General features: G+C 44.7%; 1 protein-coding gene across 2 annotated transcripts in view; it reads left to right on the forward strand.

Annotated features, from left to right (window-relative positions):
- Positions 1 to 27,727, forward strand: part of COL15A1 (collagen type XV alpha 1 chain) — a 285,296-nt gene that overhangs the window by 102,018 nt on the left and 155,551 nt on the right. For both annotated transcript variants that reach the window (XM_090049302.1, XM_090049301.1), the window contains exons 3-6: positions 5,372 to 5,919; positions 20,819 to 20,893; positions 21,323 to 21,412; positions 26,547 to 26,673. In XM_090049302.1, coding sequence (XP_089905428.1) covers positions 5,372 to 5,919; positions 20,819 to 20,893; positions 21,323 to 21,412; positions 26,547 to 26,673 — 840 coding nt within the window. The remainder of the gene's footprint in view (positions 1 to 5,371; positions 5,920 to 20,818; positions 20,894 to 21,322; positions 21,413 to 26,546; positions 26,674 to 27,727) is intronic.

A 27,727-nucleotide genomic window follows, 5' to 3' on the forward strand; every position in this document is an offset into this window, starting at 1 on the left:
CCAATCCAGCATGGAGCAGAGCCACTCAAGAAGTTTCGATGAACAGTTTGTGGTGGGGAGGGGGTGAGGTGCTGACCTGGCCTGTGACAGCTCTCCAAAAGTCCCGAAGTGGCCCTCCAGCCCAAATAATTGCTCACCTGTGGTCTAGAGCATATCCATGTCAGCAGTGGTGATGTTTAGAGGGTGCACGGGGGTGTATGTGCACCCCGTGAGAGCACTGGTGCATCCCCTGACTGGCTGTGCTCCCCACTTCGGTGATGGTCAGGTGGGAGCACTGGTGCCCCCCTGTGAGTGCCAACGGGGGAGTGGTAATACTGGATGTAGCGCTGCGGCCACTTCTAGGAGCACTGCCACCACTTCCTGGTCAGTGAGTTTTGCCACGAGGGAGCCCCCACTGTCGACAAGATTGGTCATGGGGTGACCCCCACCCTGGTCATCGACTGGTTGCTTGGGGGGAGGGGGTACATGCCCCCCCGGACTAAGGTGGCACCAGTTGCCCATTCATGTCAGGGTTGATCCTCCAGCCAGGGTACTAGAGAGCTGATTTACATTGTTGTCCCAGAACAATAAGCAGAATTGGCCTGTGGGCCCCTCATACATTGCCTCCTACACTGCATGTTGTTTTGCTGTGTTACTGGCACATTTTCCCCACAAGTATGAGGGTAGAATTTGAGTCTATTGAACTGCTTCACTGAAATTTTCCCTCACAAATTAGCTAATTTAGCCTTTAAAAAAACAGTGCCTTTTAAGCATTTGATCTTTTCTGTTCAAGCACAGATATTTCAACTATGCAGTGAAAAAAAATCTAATTAGATTTTTCACTTTTTCCCCTACAGTACCAAATTCCATTATCCCATTCACTGCAGTGCTGCTTGAAAATTCCTTGGGGGGAATAATTCAAAAGCCTTATCTTTCCTTCTTCTGCACCTCTTGAAAGTCACATAACTTCCCATCTGATGCTTCACTGCTGATAACTCTAACATAGTCTTCTTATGTAGTAATGTTCTAAATTTATTGGATTACCTGGTAGAAAATCTTACTTTGTTCATAACAAAGCACCTGGTTGTGACTTGCCTACTATTGTAAAATGTCTAGTATGCATTGTGTTCAGTATTTGTACAGGAGCTTTTGATTTAGAAGTTTTAAAAAGTATGAAGCACTGTTCTGTGCCATGCATGAATCAGCCACAGTACAAAGTAGTGTTGGGCACCTTCACCGAGCTGAGTTGCACTCATCCACAGATCAACTGCCAATATGACCCTCAGACCAAAGGAGGAGAAGGCACTGCAGACATGCAGCTGGAAGAAGCCTCCACACTACCAGTGAGCCCAGCATAAGCAAGCGGTCACTGTTTTATGAGTGTACTAAGGTGTTACATGCTCCTCTTGGTAGAAGGTGAAAGAGTGGATTAGGTGCCAAACAGGAATTAAGTCCTTATTTATCTACAGGTCAATGAGGGCTAAATTCAGAGGGCACAGAAGCCATGATTCCACTGACTTCAATGGAATGATTCCACTGACTTCATTAGGGTTTGGCTCAGATTTGCAGAAATTATCAAGGCTTCTTTATGTTTTATTTTTCATTTAAAAGCTCTTCACTCTTCCCAGCCTTTGAGTCCAGTTGCCTACTGTCACAGTCGAACAAAATGATTGAGTCCCATCTTAATTTTTTTGGCAGATTATGAGGCTATTCCAGAATGTCACTCCTTTTTTGATTTTACATGGCTTAATCACACTGATGTCCCATATCCTATGACTAATTAGTATACATAGGTCCTTCTGTGCAGTCATTTTCAAGTGCAGTTCCAAGCCTTATACAGAATAGCTGCTTTTCAGGAAAGAGCATAAGGTAGCTAATGTACAATTTTATTTCCATAATAAGCCTACAATAAGAGGAATATCCAGCTTCAAAGGGACAGATCAGGACTAGGTAAAGATAGGAATTTTCTACCAATTAGAAGTGCACTGGAGAGATGGTTCCTGAATGATGACATCCTATAGAAAGAGAGGAGTGTACCTAAACAGAAAGAATTGATTGACTCACAGGAGAGACCTAAAATGTAGTTGAATGGATTTGTCCAGTGGAGAATTAATGTACAGGTTCAAAAATGAGTTTTATTAATCTCTCACTGTAAAAATTAAGATTTTAAACAGGGGTGTCAGTGACACATCAGGTCCAAAGGACTGTCCAACTGGTGGCCCACTAGGCTTTAATTTGCAGCCCCTGGGCTCCCATCTGTCCATCACTCTCCTCAGGCTTCACTGCCTCCCCAGCTTCTGCTTCTTGCCCCTCCCCATGGGTGATGGTGTGGGAAGCTGACCGTGAGTCTGGGACTTCTTGCACACATGGTATAGTGGTGGGTAGGGCATCTGTGTGCGGTAGAGCAGTGCAGAGGGGGGCGGGGGGCCCAAAACAGGTGCGTGGTGCAGTGGTGGTGTGCTATTGAGAGAGTTTGCAGCAATTGTGGGGGTGAGGAGGGCATCTGCATAGTGTGCAGTCTGGAAAAAAGTGGTTTGCACTGATGTGGCATGTAGTTGTGCTGCCCCTGCTGGGTGTGACTCATAGGGCATTTGGCCTGCCGTTGCTTAGAATTTGGACAGCCCTGGCTTAAATCATGGTGCCTGGTTGTCCTAGGCCCAGCTAAGGGTGACCCAGTTTCAGGCTGTAGGTGGAAGTAGTTAGGTTTTAGTCTGAGTCATCCCCCAGGGCTACAGGAAGAGAACCTCTCCTACACTGGCCTCTATAAGCCTGGAGCAAACAGCAGCAAACTGTCTGGGTAAAGACTGCCAAGATGTGCTCAAATTACATTTAGCTTTCGTTTTGGCTCTCAACCTTGGCTCTTGACTCAGGCCCCTGATGCTGATTCTTCAATCCTGATTTTGTCTCCTGATCTTAGCTCCTGGCTCTGATTCTCCAACCCCAACTCTTTTATTTCAGCTTCTGACTTCAGTTTTCCACTTTGATTCCAGCCCCTGACTAGCTTGCCACCACCCAGGTGGCCTACCAGGACCACCCATATCTCAGTCGCATATACTGGTAGAGACTTAAATGTTACTCCTTGCAGAGGCAGGCGTTTAAAATATAACCTCATATCAAGGAAGCTCCATGATGGAGGAAAAAGGATCTTCCAACAAAAACAGAATTGATCAGATATTCAGCAAATTTAAGGTATATTCTATGGCTAGAAAAGATTTCTGTTCAGTTTTTGCTAATTTCTACTTTGATAAGAAGGGAGAGGCAATTCACATTATATTTATTAGATTTATCTCTTAGGTAAGAGAAGGGGTTGTCTTGCCCTTCTCCCCTACGCCCTAGCCCTGAATGAGCTTGCTGCTGGCCAAAGTAACCATTCTCCTACTTTCTGCTAACATGCATCCCCAGTTCCCTCTGATATTTCAAAAGAGTTTTGAAAGCCTCCCTTTGTGGGGGTGTCACAGCCCCCCGTAGTGTTAAGGGATCCCTGCACAGGCTGATCTGCCCTGGGCCCTGCACCCCGCTAGGGTTGGTCCAAGGACTTGGCACTGACTGGCAAGGTCCATTGGGTCAGTCTGGTATCTATTCAATAGACCAACTGCATAGCTAGAGAAATATATTTTATCAAGCTTTCAGGTTGAAAAATCCTTCATCAGGCCAAGGAAGCACCTGCACTTGGTGTGTGTGTGTGTGTGCTGTTCATGGATGGAAGGAATAGTAAAGAAGTCAGAGGCTGGCATGCATTGCAGGCAAGAAAGCCAGTCAGTGAAAATGGAAATGGAGGCATCAGGGAATGAGGGACAGGCTGGGGTGGGGAGGGAAAGGGGGATGTAGCAGCACAGATAAAGGTGGAGTGGTACCTGGGGAGTCAGATGTCTGGCAGGTTGGAGTGTGTCAGAATTCTAATGTCTCTATTGAGTCCATGAGTTTCTGTACCTAGGAGGCTGATGAAGTGAAGTTCATAGGCTCAGCTGTGAAATTGGTTATTAAAATGTAATGATGTTTTTAGCATTTCCTCTCTGAGGAGAAGATTGGTGTTTGAAAAGTTTTGTTTCCAAAGATGCTGATGGAACAGGTTCCTTACTCAGATTCTTAAAATGCTCAGTTCTGGTTATCCTTACTCACATGTGTTGAGTCTAGGTTGACTACCTAGGAGGCATTTTCTTCTGGGGCATAGTGGCAAAGTTCTTTATATCTATCTGTATGCTTCCTGGAGTGTACATTCCTTGATTTCAAAGCTGAATTTTTGTTATTGAAGGATATATTCTATGTCTGTAATAAAACCATGGGGGACAGCATTTTTTAAATTGAGAAAAAGGGAGGGCAATAAAAACAAAACACCTTGTAATATGTAACTTGTAGGGTGAACAAGAGTTTAAGCAAATCCTGCGAGATACCATACTTCTTATCATATCCTCTGATTGTTGGTGGCCCATTTCATGCATAGATCTAGGATTTTGAAATGGGGGTGCACATAGTGTGGTACATCAACACAACACAACACATATTTTTCCACAGTTGAAAAGAAACTAGAAGACTTACTAATATGCTAAGGTCTCAGAACTATGCTATTCCGTTTAAGATCAAAGCAAAATTAGTGCAACTTTACTGGAATGTGCAAAAAATTGCTAGATTATATATTAAACTCAACAAACTAGACTAAAATAGTCAAAAGATTTTGTTCCTTTAGTTCTGTAGTCATTATAGTTAAATGCACATTGTTTACTTAGATTCTTAATACAAAATCTAGCCTTCTTGAGTGTCTTGACAGCACATATAACCCTCACTGTTACTCATTTCCTCACCTGAGTAAAATTACCACACCTGAGTTAAGGTTTTTAGTTTGAATTTAAAACAGTCTGCAGGGCTGTGAAATGGAAGAAAGATATTATTAGGAATGGATAACAGACAGCATAACTGCAGAAAGGATAGTTTGATTAATGGAACATCAAGACCATTAGAAGGAGAGAGGGTTGTTAATATCTGTGGAGTGAACAGAGATTAGCAGGAATTGGGTAGATTATAATGACCCATGAAGTCAGTTGACACCCTCAGCAGTGCCTCACTAGAAGTGCCACTGCCCCTCCCAGGCAGTTGGCTTTAAAGTCTAGATGGAACGGGATGAAAGGCGGGTACAGTTATACCACTGCATCCTCTTGGACCTGCCCTGGTCTGATTCCACAAAGTGCTTCATCATGTGTCTTACTTTAAGCATGTGACTAGGTCCATAAATCAGTGAGAGTATTCATAGGCTAGGAATGTGTTTAGGCTCCTAACCAAATCAAGGTCTGATACATTAGCATACTGCTGGTAATGTTATGCTCTGCAACACTATTTTGTTAAATTTTCATTGTCTTGCATTGTAAAGTAATATATCTATATTTTTGTTTCGCTGCAGAACGGGGATCAAAAGGTCACCTAGATCTCACAGAGCTAATAGGAGTTCCACTTCCACCATCTGTCTACTTTATCACTGGCTATGGTGGATTTCCAGCTTACAGTTTTGGACCAGAAGCTAACATTGGTCGCCTGACAAGGGCTTTAATACCACAGCCTTTCTATAGAGATTTTGCTATTGTAGTGACAGTAAAACCAAACAGCAACCATGGAGGTGTACTATTTGCAATAACAGATGCCTTCCAGAAAACTATATACTTGGGAATGAGACTATCCCCAGTTGATGATGGCACTCAAAGAATAATCATGTATTACACAGAGCCTGGTTCACACATTTCCCGAGAGGCTGCTTCGTTTAAAGTTTCAGTGATGACTAACAAATGGAATCGGTTTACGGTGACTGTTCAGGGAAATGACATGGCTCTGTTCATGGACTGTGAAGAATATCAGAGAGTTCAGTTTCAGAGGTCAGCTCAGCCCTTGGAATTTGACTCCAGCTCTGGTATATTTGTTGGAAATGCAGGAGCAACAGGATTGGAAAAATTCACAGTAAGTACACAATGGTGTTTTCACACACCTAAATGTTTTAAATATATGCTTCCTTTCAGAGGAATTTTGGTTGCAAGGGCTAAAATAAAGTTAAGTCTCAAGTTGTGTATTTTCTGTTTTCCGTGCCTGTGTGTATGTTATAAGCAGTCCTGATCATCCAGTGTGATGTCCTGCATAGTATGTGATTTACTGCTTCAGGGAAATCCTTTCTGTTCTTATCACTTTAAAAAAAGACCTGCCATTGATTCTAAAAAAGAAAATTCCAGGGATGGAAAATCCATCATAACCCCTGATAACTTGTTCCAGAGGTTAAATAGCCTCACTGATTTAAAAAGAAAAAAACCCCATCCATCTTGTTTTTAGTCTGAATATGTCTAGCTTCAACCTCCAGCCATTGCATTTTATCATACCTGTGTCTGTTAGCTTTAAGAGCCCTCTATTATCAAATTTCTGTTAAATCAAAGACAGTGAGCTCCTAGGCTCTTTCACTGTGAAGTTCATTTTCCAGTCTTTTCATTTTTTTTTATCGCTTTTCTCTTTCCAGTTTATCCACACCCCTCTTGAAGGATTGCCACAATACCAGGCACATTATTCCAATGTTTGCACAGTGCCAAATACAGAGATATTATAATCTCTCCACTTCCACTCAGTATTTCCTTGTTTATACACCTAAGGATCACATTAACTTTTTGGCCACACAGATGTATGGGGAGCTCAGATTCAAGTGATTATCCACCATAATCCTTTTCAGCCAGTTCTTTCCAGAATAGAGCAGTAGATTTGTCCCTAGCAAGGGAGGTGTGAAGGAAACTATAGGCCAGTTAGTCTTACCTCGATCCTAGGCAAGCTGTTTGAGAAAATTATGCTGGCACACATCCATGAGGGGCCAGCAGGGGACTGCATGCTTAGGGGCAACCAACGCAGGTTCATCAGTGGCAGGTCCTGTCAGACCAACCTGGTGGCCTTCTACGATCAGATCACCAAATCATTAGATGCAGGGGTAGCAGTGGACATAGTCTTCCTGGACTTCCGGAAGGCTTTTGACACTGTCTCTCACCCTGTTCTCATTAAGAAACTGGGGGGCTGTGATGTAGACACCCACACAGTCAAATGGGTCGCCAACTGGCTGGAGGGCTGCACCCAGAGGGTGGTAGTGCATGGGTACTTCTCAACCTGGAGGGACGTGGGCAGTGGGGTTCCGCAGGGCTCGGTCCTCAGGCCCGCACTGTTCAACATCTTCATCAGTGATTTGGACGAGGGAGTAAAAAGCACCCCGTTCAAATTTGCTGATGGCACTAACATGTGGGGGGACGTGGGCACACTGGAAGGATGCAACAGGCTACAATCAAACCTAGACAGGTTACAGGGGTGGGCGGACGAGAATAGGATGGGTTTCAACACAGACAAGTGCAAGGTGATGCACCTCGGGAGGAACAACCAGCACCATACCTACAGGTTGGGGAACTCCCCTCTTGTCAGCACAGAGGCGGAAAAGGATCTTGGGGTCATCACTGACTCCAAGATGAACATGGGCCGGCAGTGTGGGGAGGCAGTCAGGAAGGCCAACCACACCTTGGCATGCATCCACAGATGCATCTCGAGCAGGTCCAAAGAGGTGATCCTCCCCCTCTGTGGGGCACTGATCAGGCCGCAGCTGGAGTACTGCATCCAGTTCTGGGCGCCGCACTTCAAAAGGGATGTGGACAGCATGGAGAGGGTCCAGAGGAGGGCCACCCGCATGACCAGGGGACAGCAAGGCAGGCCCTATGAGGAGAGGCTACAGGACCTGAACCTGTTCAGTCTCCACAAGAGAAGGCTGAGGGGGGATCTAGTGACCTGTTACAAACTAGTCAGGGGGGATCAGCAGGCATTGGGGGAGTCACTATCCCCCCGTGCATTGCCAGGAGTGACCAGGAATAACGGTCACAAGCTGGCAGAGGGCAGGTTTAGGCTAGATATCAGGAAGCGCTACTTCACGGTCAGGGCGGCTAGGATCTGGAACAAAGAGAAGTGATGCTGGCTCCTACCCTGGGGGTTTTTAAGAGGAGGTTGGATGAACATCTTGCTGGAGTCGTTTGACCCCAGTACTCTTTCCTGCCATGGCAGGGGTTGGACTAGATGATCTACTCAGGTCCCTTCCGACCCTAGAAACTATGAAACTATGAAGGTAAATTTACTAATGCTTGTGAGGTTTATGGAATGCTCACTGTATACTCAGATACTATAGTGTACAGACACTGCAAAACCATGAAAAAGCTCTTGAAGAAGTAATTAATTCCTTATTCAATACAGAGATTGGATGGTGTACAATAAATAAAGCACAAGGATGCAAATTGAGTGATTAAAATAAAAAACATGACCAGCAGCCTCATTCTCTTGAACACCACTTCTGTTTGTGGAATGAGCCAAAGATCCTATAGAAAACACTATGTGTGGAGATGTCACGGAGTGTTGAATCAAAAGGCACGTGTACAAGTCAGAAATAAAGATGAATGGAAAACATTCATTATTGCATTTCTTGAGTGCTGAGTGTTTACAACCTAAATAATTTAACCATGTTTTTATATGTGGCTTTCTAGTAATACTAACATCATGATATAAAAGATTGGACAAATCTTTTCCCTCATTTTGTACGAGACACACCGTCGGTAAACTAAAATTGTGGTGGGTGGGAGATGTCATTATGTTGTTTGGCTGTTGAGGTGTATGAATGCTGCTGGATGCAGTTCATGATGGCTTTGCAAACTGAATGTTCAGAGTGGATCACTTGAAGCAAAACAAGATAGCAGAGTATTCTTCCAGCTCTGAATCTCATAAGCTCCAATTTTTAAGGGAACTTCTTACAGGGCATTGGGCCCATATCGTATGGATACAAAAAGAGTTGCTGAGGGTAGGCAGTTGGGATTGGTATGCTACAAATGTTTTAAGCAACTGTTTTTCTAAATCCAGATTTGTTTTGAAAACATGGACCAAAGTTCAGCAGTGATTCAAACCTTGGTTCTAAGATGATGTAGGGCTCAATGCACATATCCTGCACGCTTCCATAGGCTGTTTTTAAATGGGGGTGATTTCAGAGCGTCAGTTTGGTTAACTTTTTCCAAGAATGGCTTAATATAAGAACATTATTTTAAACTATAACTGTCTGAATGTGCTTATTGCATATTAAGTCATAGTAACTGACTGATCATGAGAGCTATATGGCCATAAATGCAGTTAAAAATAATTGCCAAGTGTAAACTATGCCCAAACTTCATGTATTACCAGAAGCTTGTAATGTACTTCAAAGAAATGGAATAGATCAGAACATTGGTACAATTCTTCCAAACTTCATAAAATTGATTGAAAACCCTTCCTCCTGTGTCAAGCTTGTAACTGTCTGTCACCTAGTAGGCTTCTCAATGAAAATAGCGGAGCTGCCAAAGCCTGAGAAGCTTACTGAGTGCCAAATCAAAATGAAAATATTAGGTTCTGTTTTCTGTCTTGTTTTACATATCCTTAACTTACTTTAAGTTTTTGGAAGATTAATTAATGTTCTTTTCAATAAATTGAACAAGAGTGACATTGTATTCTTTCCTGGTCATCTAACTGGCCATTTTTGGATGCCTGTAGAACAGGGAAATCAAAAATTCTGTCTGCAGGCTAGATATGGCCTGAAGAGCCCCACCATCCAGCCCCCAGTGCTTCCCCTGTGTCAGGTAGAGGGGAGAGAGCTGGAGTGTGCAGTTCGGCAAGATGACTACTGGCCTGGAAGGCAGGGGGCCCTGGGTTCTAGCATGGGCCCATTTGGGCAACGTGGGCAGAAGTTCTTCCCCTTGTACTTTGCTCCGTCTAAGCTGGATTTGCTCACAATGGGTAATCAGTTGAATCTGAGCTCCCCATACATCCGTGTGGTCAAAAAGTTAATGTGTTCCTTGTGTGTATAAACAGGGAAATACTGAGTGGAAGTGGAGAGATTATATTATCTTTGTATTTGGCACTGTGCAGACATTGGAATAATGTGTCCAATATTGTGGCAATGCTTCAAGCGGGATGTGGATAAATTGGAATGAGAAAAGCCATGAAAACAATGAAAGGACTGAAAAATACACTTTGCAGTGAAAGAGCCTAGAGCTAGGGACAGACATTCAAAAAGGCCAAGCCTGAATTGATTCACTCTTTGCAGGTTAGCCTAAGCTGTGCAGCTTAAAGTGATTAAAAGGTGGACAGACATGCTCTATTAAACCAGGAAATGCAGGCCCATGCCAGAAGCCATGGGGCACTAGAGCGTGCCTGCCAGCAACTGCCAAAGATGAGGGAAGAGAGACACCCTCCGAGACTCTCACCCCTCCCTGCTGGAGCAGAGGCGGTATGGCCAGGCACCAGCCAGGGTTAGCACACAGGGGATGGGGAAAAAGTCCTTTCTCTGAAGCAAGGTATTGAATAAAGCAATTTGCAAAGCATACAACAGGGAACTACCAAAAATCTTCACCTAAGCTAAGATACAGTCCAGTAAAACACAGCATACACAACTTAGTTTAACTTAAAATGTAAACCAGAAAGATAAGAGTTAGTCTTACTAATCCTGAGGGCAGAGTGTATCCTTATAGCCAGGCATTTTCAAAGGCTTTGTTTACATGTTCTGTTTTATAATGTAAATGTAGCCCTCTGCATTCTTTGGTACAGCTTCTCTTAACTAAATCTCCAGCATGTGTGATCACTTATCATTGTCAGATCTTTGCCAACACTTTCCACCTCTCAGTCTGTCCCTGCAAGTCTTAGCTCTGGGCTCAGAGCTGCAGCAGGGCTTGGAACTGCACATAGATTTGCTTGCTTCTGTCCCCTGCTCTGGGACGGCTGTGCAAGCCACAGGGACTGCAGCTAAAGCCCTGGCATTCCAGGAGAGAGGGGACAGAGGGAGTGATTAACTCTTTCCCTGCCTGTTTGCAGGCAAGCCATAGAGGTAGGGCTGGCAAACAGCAGCTGCAGTCCCCAGGGTTTGCCAGTGGAGGTGGGGGGAAAGGGGAAGAGGGGGAGAGGGGTCTGGCCACACCCTGCCCCTGCTCTGATTAGAGAGCAGAGGGGAAGGGTCAGCTCTGCTGTGGAGCAGAGAGCCCCACCCAGCCCCAGAGCATGCTGGGATGCTGGGGGTGTGTAGTTTATCTTAAACCACCAAGGGGTCTGGGACAGTCATTGCATAAACTGGTTTGAGCCAAATCAGTTATGTCTGATACTACACTTGGTCTGAGCCTTCAAGAGGCCGAGAAGCGATCAGTCAGGTTTATCTCAAACCAGTTTCAGCCATTCTCAAACCGGTTTATGTGCACCAAACATCTGTTCTGTTACAGGTTTAAATCAGTTTCTGATCACTTAAGCCGGTTTATGTGTAATGTCTGTCCCTAGCCTAGGAGCTCAATCTCTTGGCTACATTAGTGGCCCAGCTTCAAAAGGAGTGCCGAAGAAAGAACTGGATAATGGCTGACCTGTGTGAGAGCAGCCCTGTTTTAAAATCTCGGGTGAGGCTGAGCATAGAGCCTAGGTCTTCTGGCTTCCCAGGAGAGTGGTGTAGTGACACAAGGGGATGGAGGCAGAGTACGTTTCTGTTCCTGAGCCCAAGTCTAGTAGATGTGTGTTTTGCCACCTCCATTTTCAGCTGTCTCAGTCTGCTATGCATCTACAAGGGAAGCACATAAAAGTATGGCTTTTACTGCATATAGTTGCCCATTGTTGTCCATGTGTATGGGGATATGTGCCCAAAAACAGAATTCCCTATGGTGTGTAACAGCCAAAAATCCCCTGTGAACAGCCAAATATTGGCTACCAAAGGCACAGACAGAAGAGCAGCTTACCTCTGTAACTCATGGTGCTTTGTAGGAAGCCCCAAGAGTTATTACAATGATCCCCTGGACCCAACAGACCTTCACGGTTGTGTCCTGGGGGTTGAGGAATCCAGATGCTGTTAGGGCAGCTGCAAACCTGCAGCTACTCTCCCATAGCAACACCCCTTCCCCCTCCCAGTGCCGCTGCTGTTTTCTGAATGGGAGGGGGGAAAGGGCGCAGGAGGAAATTGTTCTAGGGGTTCCCCAGACAGTGCTGAGGGATGGGGTTGGTGTATTGGAGCCCCCCCACCTCAGGGGGATTCCAATACACCAGTGCACCCTCCAGTGCTGGCTGAATAAACCCTAGACTGAACTCCCTCCACTCCCTTTCCCCTCTCTCATTCTGAAAACAGCTCTGGGGCTGGGAGGCAGCACAGACAGTGGCAAGACATAGGGGGTGCAAGGGGGTGCATGTGCACCCCCGAAAGTGTCAGTGCAACCCCCCTGACTGGCCATGCTCACCACTTAGGTAATGGGCAGAGGGGCAGGCAGGGGTGCTGGTGGCCCCCCGCAAGTGCTGGCCAATCATTGCAGCCACTCCAGGATTGGCTGCGAGGGGACCCCCCTCAAGCAGTGAGATCGGCTGGAGGGAACCTCCCATGCTGTTGGCAGGAGTGGTTGCATGGGCCCCCTGACTAAGGCAGCACAAGCTGCCCATGAGCACAGACGCAAGTTACTGAAGCCGCTCTGTTTTGGGGCATATTCATCTGAACCTTCATGCAATAAGGGTTCAGATTTTCATAGGCTTGGACCCTTTTAAAGTGCCTTGTAGCCATGCACTTCTGTTTGGTCACAACTGTGGAGCACTTTCAGCAGCCAGATTGGATAAAAATTGTCATTTCCATTTATGCCTCTAGATGACCAGGAAAGAACAAAATATCACCCTAACACTGCAAATCTTAATGAAGCTTTTGCTTTAGAAAATTAGGAAACACTTTCCTAAACTACTGGTATTGGCAAGCTATGAGTTACATGTGGTATGCAATAACGAAAATACATTTGTCTATATTACTTGAACATCCCAGCATCTGGGACAAATTATTTACAATGTGAAGGACACAATTTTCTTCAAAACATGCATTTTCTTCAAAACTGCAGTTAGGATTAGTACACTTTTATTTGCACAATTTGGGCTGTGAATTTGTGCCTAATTATTCATATTTTTGCTAGGCAATATTCTAATAATTACAATAATAACTACTACTAGTAGTAATAATAATAATAATATTAACAATAATAGCTGTTCTGTTGATTGTTCAGTAGTAGTGTCTTGCGTAATACTTCAAAAGCTTACTGTTTCTGTGGGCCTATCCCAGATACCACTGAAGTCAGTGGAAATCCCTGCTGGGTGGGGAAGCCCTGCTAGGCATGGCAGCTGTGTGTCCTGATGTACACAGGGTTGGGAGATCTCTGCCAGCTGCAGCAGCAGCTGTCACCTGGACTCGTGCACATCAGGACCCTTTCCACTGTGCACAGAGCCAGGAGACAGCTGCCACTGCAGCTGTCACAGCTCTCCTGGCCCCATGCACATCAGGACCATCCACTATGTCCCCTGGCTGCCCATGGGTTAGCACCCCAAGGGAACCTGGAGCTCCCCCTGGCTGCTGCAGGGGGACAGAACAGGACAGGAGCAGCCCTGTACTGGGCTATTCCCTTTGGGACCAGTTTAGCTCCCAACAGGGTGCATGTGTAGACATGGTTCTGGGAAAGGCTTACTACACAGTATTTTACTGCACAGTAAGCCTATATCATATTAATAGCACATGTAGATGTGCCCAATACATGCTCAAGTTCTCAGAAGATCAAATCAATTATTTCAACAATAGGTAAAATTGTGTTAAATGGTGTTTTTGATCCTTCATGCTGCGTCGAGACGTGCGTGGACTTTTGGTTCCCTGGGGACAAGTACTTCTTGTCCCCAGGGAATGCCCATGCCCTGCACACTTTAGTGCGTGACAAGTTACCCCAGATGGTGTAGGGGAGGCTGGAGCCAGCACTGTGCTGGCTTCAGCAGCATTACCTGGGGTCTTGGGGTCTGGGGGTCTATGTGGAGCCCGGCTGGCAGTGTAGCATGGTTCTGGGCAGGCCAGTTCCACTTTTCAGCAGTGTGCATTGGCTAAGCATGCGTTGCTCTGGGGGGGGGTTTCCACACGTTTTTTTGGACCCCTGGATATCCAGGGGTGAAAAAAACCTGCAGAAATGCCACCAAGTGCAGTGCATGCTCAGGCAGTATGCCCTTGCAGCGTGGAGAACACCAAATTGTGAGGTACGTGGTGCTGCAAACACGTTTGCAGCACCATATACCACAGGATCGTGATTGTCTGGATGCACAATCACTTGGTAGGAAATACTGGTATTGAACAAAGTTAGAGCACTTTGGATATGATGAAGAGTTTTAGGTATGCAAGTTAGAAACTGTAGGCACAGTGTCACCTGGTGGTGATTTCATCCTTTATACATAACAGTATGTTGAATGGAAGGTTATAATGGACAGCATCTGAAGGCATGTTCCCTGAAGTCTGCAGTTTTGCATTATGTTTTGGCATTTAATTGTAGTAAGTCTAAATTTGTTTCACATTATTTTATGTGAATTTCAGCAAATATTTTGATTTCTTCTACATTATATCTGCAAACTTCTTTTCAGACTGAATGTTGGAGTTCTTTTTTGGCTGCGCCTGTTCCTCCAGGTAGAAAAAGGAAAATGATGGTTCTTTCCTGAATTTTACCCACATACTTGCAGTTCTGTGTTTGCACCACTGACAACAGATTATACAAATATTTAATATAAAATAACATATGTTTTGTTGGACTCCTGCTCAAGTCTGCAGACAGGCTTCAGCAGAGGAGACAACAGTAGGTAGAAACTAGACCTTGGGGGAAAATTAGCTGGCCTTCCACATTACCCAGTGCTGAGCTGGTGATCATCACTGTCCTCAATGAGTTACCCCTGCAGTACTGGCTACCCTTTGGTAGAGCTGAGATATACCTTGCATCTCAACTTTGGTCCCCTCCTTAGTTCCATTAGTTAGATTGCCATCTACCAAACAACATTACTTCACAGCATCAGAATAAGGCACCATTATCCTTCCCTGTAACATAGATTTGTTAAGAACAAAATCATGCAAAACCCACATGATATCCTTCTTTGACAAAGTTGGGTGGAAGAAGGGAATGCAGAGGACATATGATATTTGGGCTTGAATTTTGTACATACCATTTATTTACCTGAATTTAAGACAATCCCTCAATAATTAGATTATATAAATGGAAAAATTATAAATGTATTATAATTTTTCATGTATAAAATCTAATTATTGGAGGATCATCTTAAATTAACCCCCCCTACCACTGCAGTGGAGAAACCTGTGAAGGGAGCAGTAGGGCCAAGGTGGTAGAGGGAGCAGTAGGTTGGGAATGATAGGGGGAAATGCTTGGGGAGACAGTGGGGGGAGAAGCCAATGAGGGAGTGGTCCAGTACCTTGCCTCCTGCCACCTGTTTTCCCCACTCCCCACAACTTACTCATCCCTGCTCCACCTTGGAGCATGGAGCATGGCTCCAGCCTGGCCCAGTAGCAGTGGTGGCAATAGCAGAAGTGGAAGTTGGTTGGGGCCAGAGCCACAGCCACATTAGCCATCTGCCCTATTCCCTGCTCTACTGCCTTTTACTTGATTCCAAGATGAGAGGCTTTTCTCCCCATGTAAAATGGAGGGAGAAACCCTTCATCTTGGGATCAAGTAAATACAGTACTTCCACATGGCATTCTCAGGAGTAAACTGGACGTATGTGGCTTGGATAGAATTCTAATAGGTAGATACAAAACTGGCTCAGTGACCACAAGGGAAGTAAATGTAAATTGATCAATGTCAGAATAGCAAGCTGTTTCAGGTGAGATTCCAGAGGAGTCTATCCTGGGTCCTGTGTTGTTTAACGTTTTTTAATTATATGGAAGTTGTAATAGAGAGCTTCTTGATTAGGTTTGCAGATGACATGAAATTGGGAAGGACTACAAATGCTTTGGAGAATAGGTGAAGAATTTAATAGGGTCTTGATATATTGGAGTGTTAGGCTACAGACACCTGGATTTAATTCAGAGATGGCAGGTGCTACACCTAGGGAATAATATCCAAATGCACAAATACCGAGCGAAAGATAACTGGATGGGCAGTACTGTTGCTGAAAAGAATCTGGGTCAGGTTTGCCAAGTGCCTGTAAAGTTATAGACAGTCCATAAAAAGGGGTCTAAAATGCTTGTCCATAAAGTCCATAAATAACATAGAGCCTTCCATAAAAAACTAAGAAACAGTGAGCTTGATTGAATATCTGATGTTGATATGAGGCTGATGGCAAGTGTTGATGGACAGATGGAGCAGAGCAGCACCATCCTGTGTCTGAGTGGGAGTGCAGTGCCTTGCAGGGAACTCTCATCAGGACTTTGTGGCCCATGGGAGCCTCCATTGTTCCCTCCCTCCCTTCCAGCCATGTGCTACTATTGCCTGCCTATTCTATTTCATGCCTGCCTATACTATTTCAGTCATGTGCATCCTATTGCCTGCCTGTAATGGCTCTTGCCTCAAAAGTAGACAGTGCTGCATGGTCCCAGGCAGTTTGAAGCACGGGGTAGGACATTTGGTTAGCCTCACCTGATGGTCAGACCTATCTAGCGCTCTTAACCTCATCTGGAATACGGTGTGCAGTTATATGCCACTCATTCTGCAAAGAACCTTTGCCCTAATACCCACAGACTGTGCATGCTCCACACTCTAAGACATGGGGATCATCTACACCTCACTGTGATTCAGACTTTTCCTGTAGATCTGTAGACATTGTGCAAGGCCTTGGGCAGTCAGAAGCTAGTAGAAATTGGACCGTGTCTTGTGACACTTTTTAGCTAGAGGCACTGGGAATAGGGTACTGGTGAAGGTATACAGGGAGTTTATAAAGTAGCTTAGAAGAGCATGGGGGCAGTCTAAGTACAGCTGGGCTTCTTAGCAAGAACTAAAGAATAGAACCTACCTAGCTAGATAAACCAGGGGTAATTTGCTGGGTGGCTGGGCACTGGTTTCAGAAGAGGGATGGGAGTCTGGCAGGAAAACTGGGTGGAGACTGCATGGAGCACAAACTGGCTGCTCCATTCCATGGCTGTGGCACTGAGACATCACTATGATATGCATGGGGAGCCCCAACATCAGATTTTGCATATCTCTGTTCCATGTCCTCTTCTCCCAAAATGAACAAGGTCCTGAATGTTTATGTTTGCATGTAGCAGTACTATCCTGAAATGAAAGGATGGCCAGAGGAACTGTTTGATTGTTTTTCTCTGTGTGAAAAGATGGAAGCAGTATTCTTCACATTGTGGAAATGGAGAACAGGATCTTGGTGAAGCCTCAGAGAAGGGATTTGCAATAATCAAGGCAGAAGGAGAGTAAATTGTGGATGAAAAAGTCAGCTGAGGTAGGGGTGAAGCAGTGATATACCCGAACTGTATTGCAGATGTTATGATGGATAGATGAGGAAGAAGTGGACAGATAAGAAATTCCAAGGTGATGAAAATGAAATTGGCAGTTCAGATAAATAAGTCTGAGAGTTGAGAAGGGATGAAGTCATTTGGGGATGGCACACTTCCCTAGGATAAACTCTTTTGACTTAATAAACAGCAACAGTAACCATTGCTCATTTGAGAATTTTCTGACAACAAAGCCTTAATGACACTAAAAAGTAAATGGTCTGCAGAAAAATTTATTTGGTGTTATTCCCTAGGGTACTTGAAAAAAGAGCTGAGTTCAGCAGTAGCAACAGAATTAGGTCTGAAATTGAAGATAAGCAAAACAAGAATGATTTTGGCTTTGCAAAACCTAATACATAGTTTTTTCAAGGAGAAAACCATGAAGCTGGATTAATTAAGAATGATCCAGACTTTTAAGGACACAGTGGTCGTATCCAGATGAGCAAGCACATGCCTACTGTGGTGTTTCAAAGCAGTTCAAGATGCCGCGAGAGGCATGCTAACAATGAAAAAATATTCCCCACACTGCATATTTGCAGTGTGGGCTCTGAATTTGATACCAGTAAATCCTGATTTAAAAAAAAAGATGCCAGAAGAAGTGGCACAAGGCATGCTCCTGAAGCATGCTCAGTGGCAAGTGCAGGCTGCGTCCTCCAAGGGGAGACCCTCTGGCACCCAGCCAGAGCTTCTCTATGGTGGCCCTGTTCCCCTTCTGCTCCAGCACACTGCTTCACACTGTGCCATGTGGAGGGGTGTGCAGAGGACCTCCCCTCCTACACACAGTCCCCCCACCCCCAAACATGTCCCTCCCCACCCACAAACTCCTCCACAACCCCACCCCCACAAACCACCCACACAAACCTCACCCCCACAAACCCTACACCCACCCACAAACCCCCCCAACCCTCACTAATTGCACATCCCACCTACAAATCTCACACCTGTGTGCCCAGCCACTAGACAGAACAGGACCTGACACATTGCAGCCCTGCACCATGCCCACACCAGTGCTGGGACATGCAGCCCCAGAGAGGGGAGGGGCAGCTCCTGGTCCCAGGAACCACTTGGGGGGTGTGATGGGCTGGGGGAAGGGATGGAGGTGGCAGCAGGGGTTTGTGCAAGAGAGAGAGAAAGAGAGGATGGGGCAGTGCTTTGGGTAGGAGATGGGAGGTGAGGTATGTGGGGGGACATGGGGTATGTGGGAGGTCTATGGGATTTGTGGGGGGGAGTGTGGGGGTTGTGGGAAAGGGTTGGGGGGGCAGTGCCGAGGGCTATGTGCCCCCCCCCCTCTGGAGCGCATAGCCCCCGGCACTGGCAGCAGCAGCCAGCTGGGCTGTTGGGGCCATGGCTCACTGCAGGCACAGCCCTGTGGTGGTGCAGCAACACCTGACCTGGGGTCTACACATGGCAAATGGACCTGGCCTGGTCTGCTAGTGTGCGGCTTTGAACAGTACCGAGACAGCTCCTGCCACCACCTGCGGCTCCTGCCTGGGCCAGGCTGGGTCCTGCCTCCAAGTGTCCCACAAGCTGTTAGGCCAAGCCGACTCCATGGAAGCAGGACCTGACCTGGCCCAATGCATGGCTCCTGCGTACGGTGCCAGGACCGCAGGTGACAGCAAGAGCATCCCAGTCCTGCCCAAAGGTGCATGGCCCTGGGCTGGGCCCACGCCATGTGGCACTAGCGGCACTGGATCTGGGGTGGCTGGCACTGCACTGCACTGTGGGGGGCTCTGCCAATAGCAGGCCCTGATTGCCTTGTGGCCGCTGCTGCTGTGGGGGGACTATGTACAATGCGGGAGGTGGGCAGGGGACCCACCCCCTGCCAAGCATTCCCCTCCCATCCCCGCATAGTCCCTTCAACACCCCTAATCTTCCTCACACAACCCCCCCCCACCCCCATGTCCCTATTTACCATGGATGGCACCTGGGTCTGGGTAACTGCTGTAGCCTTCCCCTGCTACTATTTGCCCAGCACACTGAGGCAGCTGCCAGTGAACCCCACTAATGTAGTATTTGCATGGAATGATACCATTTACTGTTTTCAATTACTGAACAGAGATAAATGTCTCCAAACTTGTATTGTTGCATTTATTATTCTTTGTTAACTGCATATTAGCAATGCTGAAGTTTGCAGTTCTTCTGCAGACTAATTAATTTCACTATTAGTGAAATGCTATAAATATGGAGCTCGTTGTACCTCTACTAATTACAGAACTTTCAAAACAAAGAACACTTTCTGGGTTTACTTTATAAAACTCTTGGTTCTCTGCAATCAAAGAAGCAAGCTATAAATATCTTACATTAAATAATTCTCTCTCTCCAGCATACTCTGGAAACACAGGCAGGTATTTAGCACTTCACCTATCATATTTAATATATATGTGTAATATTAACACTTGATAGATAAATGCAAATTGTAAGACCAAGAAAGTAATGGGGAATAACTGGACTGGCAGTTATGCAACTGAGAAGAATCTGAAAGTTATGGTGGATCATTAATTTAGTATGAGTCAGAAAGCTGATGCAGGAAAAAAAAACACAATTCAGTTTTGTGTTGCATTAACATAAGCAGTATATGCAAGACATGGTGGGGTGATGATATCACTCTGCTCGGTACTTGTTAGGCCTCAACTAGAGTATTGTGCCTAGTCCAGGACAATACATTATAAGGAGGGTGTAGAGAAACTGGAGAGGGTTGAAAGGTGAGCAGTTAGAATGATAAAGGGATTGGGAAGCAAATCATATGAGGAAGGTTGAAGGAACTACATATGTTTAAGTTGGGGAAAAGGAGATTAAAGGGGAGTTATGACAGCAGTTTCTCAATATTTGAAAGGTTGTCATAAAGAAGAAAGGTTGTCTTTTCTTGCTGTAGAGGTCAGGACACAAGTAATGGGCTTAAGGTGCAGCAGAACATATTTGGAATAAATCTTAAGAAAAACATCTTAACCATTAAAACAGTAGAACAATGGAACAAGCTGCCAGGAAAGCTGCGGAATCTCTCTCATTGGAGACTGTCAAGAAGAGGCTGAATCAAATTTTTTTGTACTGTGTTACAGCACTTCCTGCATTTCTGCAGGGGTCAGAGTAGGTGAATCTTGAAGTCCCTTCCAATCCTATGAGTCCTTTGATCCTAAAATCCATTTGCTTTTTCTTTCTGCTTTAATTTAGTTCTATTCTGAGCCAATCTAATTGCCTCTCCTCCCCCTCCCCACCCTGCCTGCCGCCCCCAGGCATGGCCTTAAACACTTACTATATTTATATTGCAGATTCTGTCTACAAAGATCTGACAGCATTTTATAGGCCCAACATTTCATAAAATGCATAACCTAACTTACCAGAGTAGAAGAGCATTTATATAATAAGCTAAGATATTTTGTAATGAATATGTACATTGACTGGAATACTGAAACATGGTTCAAGTAATCTAGGCAGTGTAGTGGGCATTAGTTCTAAGGAGATGTCCTATAGCGATTTCTTGCTTTTTCTTTGAAAAAAACCATTTCCTTGAATAGCTTTTGTTGGGTTTTTTCCTTCATAAAGGGCTCAGTTCAACAACTAACAATCAAACCAGACCCAAGGGCTACTGAAGACCAATGTGAAGATGATGATCCATATGTAAGTGCTCTCCGTTATCTATTTTTAGTGAACTTATTATACTGAGGCTATTAAGGTCTATGGCAATAGAATATGTTTTACAAAACAAATGGTGATATCTTTTCTTTGAAATACATTGAAATGGTTGGAATTGCTGGTAAATCAGAATTCTCGGAATCCATGAATCTTTAGTTTCCTAATTTTTTTTGTGTGTTTAAACAGTGACATTAATTTCCATTAAATGCTCTGTTCGGTGCAATACATTAATTTTATGAGTTTGGGACCAAATTTGTGAGAGAAACTTGTAACTGTAATTGCACCTGCTGATGCCTAAGTGAAAAGTAAAATATAAGAGAATCTGAGAAGCTAAGTCATACCAGAGAGTATCATTTTAACCTCTGGACTTTCATAAGTGATAATGATAAGTGTGATATGATTTGTTCTGTGTAGGCATCAGGAGATACCAGTGGCAATGGCAGCATTCAAGAACAGGAAGGAGTTCCTGAGACGGAAGAAGCCATTCCATCATCTCAGCCTCCAGTAAGGATCAATTAATTCAACTTTACCTTCTGGGTATAATATTACACTAATAATAGTCACTAAACTGTGACATTTTTCCCCTTGAAATACCATACTTCTGGGACCTACATTGCACTAGGCAGGAAACCTCAGATGTCCAAATGCCATTTCAAGGTATGGGTGATAAAGGAATGCCGTATCTTCCTAGAAGACCAGTGTATTGTATGATTTTTGGCATTGGCCTGAAGTTGATTTGAAGCTTGTAATTAAACATGAATCAACACAAAGGAAAGTGACAACTCAAGTTTTATTGAAAAATGTGGCTATGTTATGTTATGATAATAATGCTCTGACCTATCTATATGTTCCTCTTTGTAGCACCTGCCAACAAAATTACTGCAAACTTCATCAGGCCACTTCTAATTTATGTATCATTTATTTAAATCTGTTGTCCATAACTCAGTCACCATAAGATGAGTGAATGCCAAGAAATGTGAATGTTTGTTTCTGTTTCTTTCTGCTTTAAAAGCATTTTGTACATTGTATAAAAAACTGAGACTGGACTGAATTGGATATATTTTCTAGAACTGCAGTCTTGATGCTTTCCTTGCAGATTTGTAACATTATGCTAACAAAGCAAACATGAAGAATGCATCTTCAGGAGGGTTTTGTTGAAACTGTTTTAAAACCATAAAAAAGAAGTATTTTTATGCTCTGGATCCATTTTGCGTACACTTTTTTGGGGTAATGGCTTGTCATTTTTGACAGCCTGACTTGAAACAAAGAGCAGTCTGTGAAGTTCTAGTTAGCCTCTTTATATGAGATAATAACCCCATATTTTACATTGCATAGTTTCCTGAGCCAAATAATCATAAGCATTGGCAGTTTGTAGACTATCACTCTTCTTAAATTGTAAGGTTTTCTTGTGAATGTACCCTCTTAGGTGACACATGAATGCTTTTAAAAATGTGTTACAGCTGTGTCAGTAGCCTGCAAAAAGGTAGCACCCATATATAGACAATTTGTGAAAGTTATGTGGCCTTTAAGAAAACTTTAATGATTTTGCTAAATGTGAAATGTCTAAATGCCAGTGATTCAGTGGATCTGTATGCCTTCCAGTATGAATTCCCATCAACTTCTAATGTGCCTTTTCTTTGGAAGCACTAAACTAAACACAGCCAAACTTCTGACATTATTGTAATCAATAGAGTAACTGATGGATGTTTCTGAGAGAGTTTATGTGCTCATAATTCTATTACAAATTGCCAGGCAAACTCACAAAGATCAGCAGTTCAAAGTAGATTCCCATGGTGAGCTGGAATGAAACAAGTCAAGGGTCCTGCTTGGCAACATAGCTGCTGAATAAAGTAGCTTATCACTGCATGGTCTAGTTTGTGTTTTGCTAAGCAGCACTGTACTGAGCTGTAACAATAGATGGGCCTGTTTGGAATAGTTCAGTACATTTCCATTCAGCAGCTTTTACATAATTTTTCAACACAGTGAATGACCAAGAGAGAAAAAAATGGATAGTCAAGGGATTCTCAACCTTTTTAGACCCAAGGCACCCTCTCAGCAAATGTCAACTATTAGTTTTCACTTGTGTTTTGACGATGGAAAGATAGTAGAGCAATTCTGTTGCAAAGAACTCAGAAACACCACAACAGATAAGAGTGTTCTTGATACTATGGATCCCTACTTGAAAGTCTCAGTTTGTATGTCTCAGAGGGTGCATCTACATTTGCATAAACACACTTTAGTTAATGTGCATTAAATTTAGTACCTCCATTGTGAGGTACTAAGAAGATAGGCATTAGCCTGTCTTAGTGCACGTTAACTAAATAGCACGGGGCATTAATACACATGCTCCTGGAGGTGGGGGGCCTTTAATTAGAGTGACTCTGAGAGCCGCTGTAATTAAAGCTCCCAGAATATTACATGCATCAGTGTCCCCACACTGAAACAATGGTGGCTGGAGCACTTTAACTAAAGCTCAGTGAATGAGCTTTAGTTAAAGCACCCCCAATGCCATTTTTCAGTGCAGGGACACTGATACACATGACACTGGAGTCTGCTGGACTATAGTCTGCTCCAGCAGACTTGATTAATTACAGAGCATCAGAGCAGCCTCGATGCACATGTATAGGCACCTATGATTTTTAGTGATACTTTAATGCGTGTTAAAGAGCACATATAGATGCATCTAAAGAGTGACATTAAAGGTAGCAAAAACATGTATTTACAGAATTCCATTTTTTCTTGTAAAAAGCATGCTGCTGTTCAGAGCAAGAAGTATCACAGAACACAGATGCATCATGAGCAGGTCCAAGGAGGTGATCCTCCCCCTCTATGCAACATTGCTCAGGCCACAGTTGGACCACTGTGTCCAGTTCTGGGCACCGCACTTCAGGAGGGATGTGGCCAGCATTGAGAGGGTCCAGAGGAGGGTCACTTGCATGATCAGGGGGCAGCAGGGCAGGCCCTATGAGGGGAAGCTGCAGGACCTGCACCTGTTCAGCCTCCACAAGAGAAGGCTGAGAGGGGATCTGGTGGCCATCTGTAAACTGGCCAAGGGAGACCAGCAGGCAGTGGGAGAGTCCCTGTTCCCTCAAGCACTACCAGGACACCCCCATGCTGAGGCACTCTGCATCCCAGCCAGCCAGGGAGGTGGCATATGGAGGAGGGGGAGCAGTCTCTGCACAGTCCCCGGTCTCTGCACAGCGTGGAGCCCCCACATTGAGGCACACTGTGCTTCAGCCAACCAAAGAAGCTGGTTGGGGTGCAGGGTACCTCAAGACAGGGCAGCAGGCAGTCCTGCCTGGGCTGGCTGCTCCCCTGTCTCTGCTTGTCTCAGCACAGAGGCTCTGATACAGAGCCTCCATGCTGAGATACGTAGAGACAGGGGAGTTCTCAAGCTCAGGTACCCTGTGCCCCAGCCAGTTGTGCCTTGAGATGGGGGAGCTGTCAGTCCTGGGCTAGTGCTTCTCTGTCTCCGTTTGCTCCAGTGCGGAGGCTCCACAGCAGGTGGAGACAGGGGAGCAGGCAGCTCTGGGCTACCTCCTTCCCCATCTCTGTGTTTGGGCACATGCTACTTTTACATGCTTTGCCCCACATTTTTTATTGGAGCTTTTTTGCTGTCAGGATATCCCAGTAGCAAATTTTGCCCCTGGGTTGCAAATGAGCAGCACTGCACATGGTTTAATGTGCAACGTGTCCAGTTAGTGGCACCACAAACCATATGTGCCTACAAGTCTGGACATACCCTAAGAGTTTTGCTGGAATGAGGAGAAGAGACTCCATCAGAGCCACAGAGGTAGCCAATTCAGCCCCCAAGATTTATTGGTTCCTGATTCGATTTTTGCACAAAAGTCATCAGATCTCTAGGGAATGGTACCACGAGGCTGGGCAGCCTACTGCTTCAGCCCCTCCACACCCAGTTCTCCGTAACCACATATGCCTTCAGTTCCATGTAATGGAGGAGCTGCATGGATGGGGAGGATGACACTGAAAGGACAGACCCTCTCTCTTCCCCCAGCACAGAGGGAAGATTTCCTCAGTACATGTGTAGAGAGGGAATACTTCAGCCCAGTGAGTTGCCCATTGGTCCCTGGGGCTCATATTACACACCTCCTTCCAAATCAGTACACTGGTGTTTATTATTAACCTTTGTGCAAAGTACTACTGCTATTTTTTTGTCAATACAGGTTACCCTCTCTTTATGCTGTACGTGCATTCCTGGAAAACAGTACATAACTAGAATTCACATAAGGGGAACCCACTTTACAATGTAACAAATAGGGATACTTTCCAAGACCTTGACTGTACTGACCCCCAGGCCCATTTCTACCACATTTACAAGACAATTTTGGTACTCGCCAACAGCAGAAAATACACGCAAGCACAGGGCACTATTGTAATGGGGATGGCAACTACAGAAACACGCATTGCAATCAACGAGCGAGGGGCAAAGATCCACACAGGAGATAGTATTTTGGTACACATCAGTTCCACACTGCACCGCACAAAGCAGCTGACTTCAGGCTTCCACCACACTGAACTCATAAGAGTGAATTTACTTTGCATATAACCAATTTTTGGTATAAAAAGGTCATTTGCGTAAGAGCATATTTGCACATACAGAACCCGAATAAAGTGAGGGAAACCTGCTTACAGTAGCCTATCCTAGCCAAAGTGATTTATTGTGAAAGATGTAATGAATATGTTTAGATATTAGGTATTTAAAAAAAAGTTATGATCAATAGATTACATTTGTTGGTATGTTGGGCTGTTGGTTTTAAGAGCATTTGAAATACAATAATAGGAAATGCCAGGGGAAAAATGTATAATTTATAAAGAAAATAATCAGGTAAGGAATGAATGCATCGATAACTTAGTGCTTTCTGCTTTAAAGCACAGGTATTTGAAATCAAATGAAAAGAATCTTTTTGATAGTGGTGGTCTCAAAATACTATGTTAGCTTTTCAGGAAAACTTAGCTCTGACTTTCTTGCCTACTTTGTTACTCATTGTAAAAAACATTCAGTTATGCTTGTGATCCCATTTGACCAAATTAGAGAGAGTTGTTGCCAAACAGAAGCAAGACCTAGTCGATGTTTTAAAAAAGAAAAAAACCCCTCAAACAAGTGATCATCAAGGAGAAAAAATCATAAATGTGACAGGGTGTAAATATTGTTTCTTAATATTTGTAAGTTTTATTAGTAACTTCCTTTTAGCAGTAATAAGTAACACATCAAAAGTGCGTATTATTCAGAAGCAGCGTTAAAAAGCTGCTCTTTGAATGGAATTCAAGTCTTTAGTTGGACTTCCTAAATGTAGCATTTCTGGTTGCATGAGTGACTGCTGAATCTGGGGTGGGGCACCCACAGAAGCCACCGATGGCAGTGGCCCTGTTAGGGGGTCACCAGCCCCACCGACAGTATCAGTGTTGGCTGTCAGGGGGGGCACCAGCCCCATCGCAGGTGGGGGGGGAGCACGTGCACGCCCTACCAGTCACCTATGTCTGATTGCTTTTCTTTGAAGTAGAACAAGCTGATTGATTCATGCTTCACTTATGTGGTAAGCCTTTCCTCAGAAAGAATGATAAAATATGTTTGCTTTACCTTTTTGTTAATAAGTTATTGGCAAATTTGTTTTTTTAGCCTGATGATACAACTGCTGAGCCAGTGGAACCACCCCCAACTGTGTCGCCTCATTCTGAAGAAATGGATTTCTCAGGACATCATATATTAGAGGAAACATCTGTAGCGCCTACAGTCAAAAAACAAGGCACTGTATATTACCAATTTTTAGTTCTATGCTTTCCCAGGGACCAGACTATGCTTTTATCTGTATATAAAAGAGCCTGCATATTTGGGGAGCTACCAACACTATTAGAAATATAAAGAAAAATAATATCTTCTCAGGTATGGGGTCTCTTCTCAGTGTTGGACATGGAGAACTTCATGGGGCACATCCCAACGAGCATGCATGTGTGGTTCGTGGTGCCTCAGATCTGTTTGAAGCACTACAAATTGCATGCAGTGCATGTGCAGCCATTTACTGGGGTTTTTTTGGCAGGTTCTTTTTGGCACCAGGGGATCATGCTACTAAAAAAAGTGGTGTGGCACACATGGCAGCAGCGTGTGCCACCAGAAACAGAGCCTGGCCAGCTAGAGCCATGCTGGCTGCTGGCCAGACCCTGAGTGGCAGGCTCAGTGCTGTACTCAGCTGTGCTGGCCCCAGTCTTCCTTACCCCACCCGTGTCACTTTGCAACGTGCCGGAGCATGCGTCCAGGAGCATACCTGGGGACAAAGAGTGATGGCACAAATATGGGCTGCTGCTATTTGTCCTGCAGGAAATGCATGCCCCTGCACATGTGAGCTCAGCAGGATGCACCACGGTGTCGAAAACACAGCTTTCCTCAAGTTCTCTTTTGAAATTATCAAACCTGTTCATACAGTTGGCCTGTGATAACAATGGTTATGGATAGAGACTCGCATCCCACCTGAATGTAGAAGCCTGCAGATCTCTTCACCATGTTTTGGGCACAGTGCAGTAGTACAAGTAGGGTGGGGCAAGCAAGATGTGAGTCCCAGTTGCCAACAGCATCTTGTAGTGCTCCACACATCCATTCTCTGGCACTTGACCTTTTGCACTTTATTTCCTCCTTCACTTCCCCACTCTTCAGCACCTGGCACTGTAACAAATGGGGTGGGGGGGGGTAAGACGGGCACCTGCCCTAGGTGCCAAGTTGGAAGGGGTTTTGGAGTGGGCCCCCCCATCCTTGTGGAGCCCATGATCCAGCACGATTGTGATGTCAGGACTCCAAAATAGTCCTCT

This window comes from Crocodylus siamensis, chromosome 5 (genome assembly GCF_052110815.1).
Source record: "Crocodylus siamensis isolate JL-2025a chromosome 5, ASM5211081v1, whole genome shotgun sequence".
Classification (NCBI taxonomy): Eukaryota; Metazoa; Chordata; order Crocodylia; family Crocodylidae; genus Crocodylus; species Crocodylus siamensis.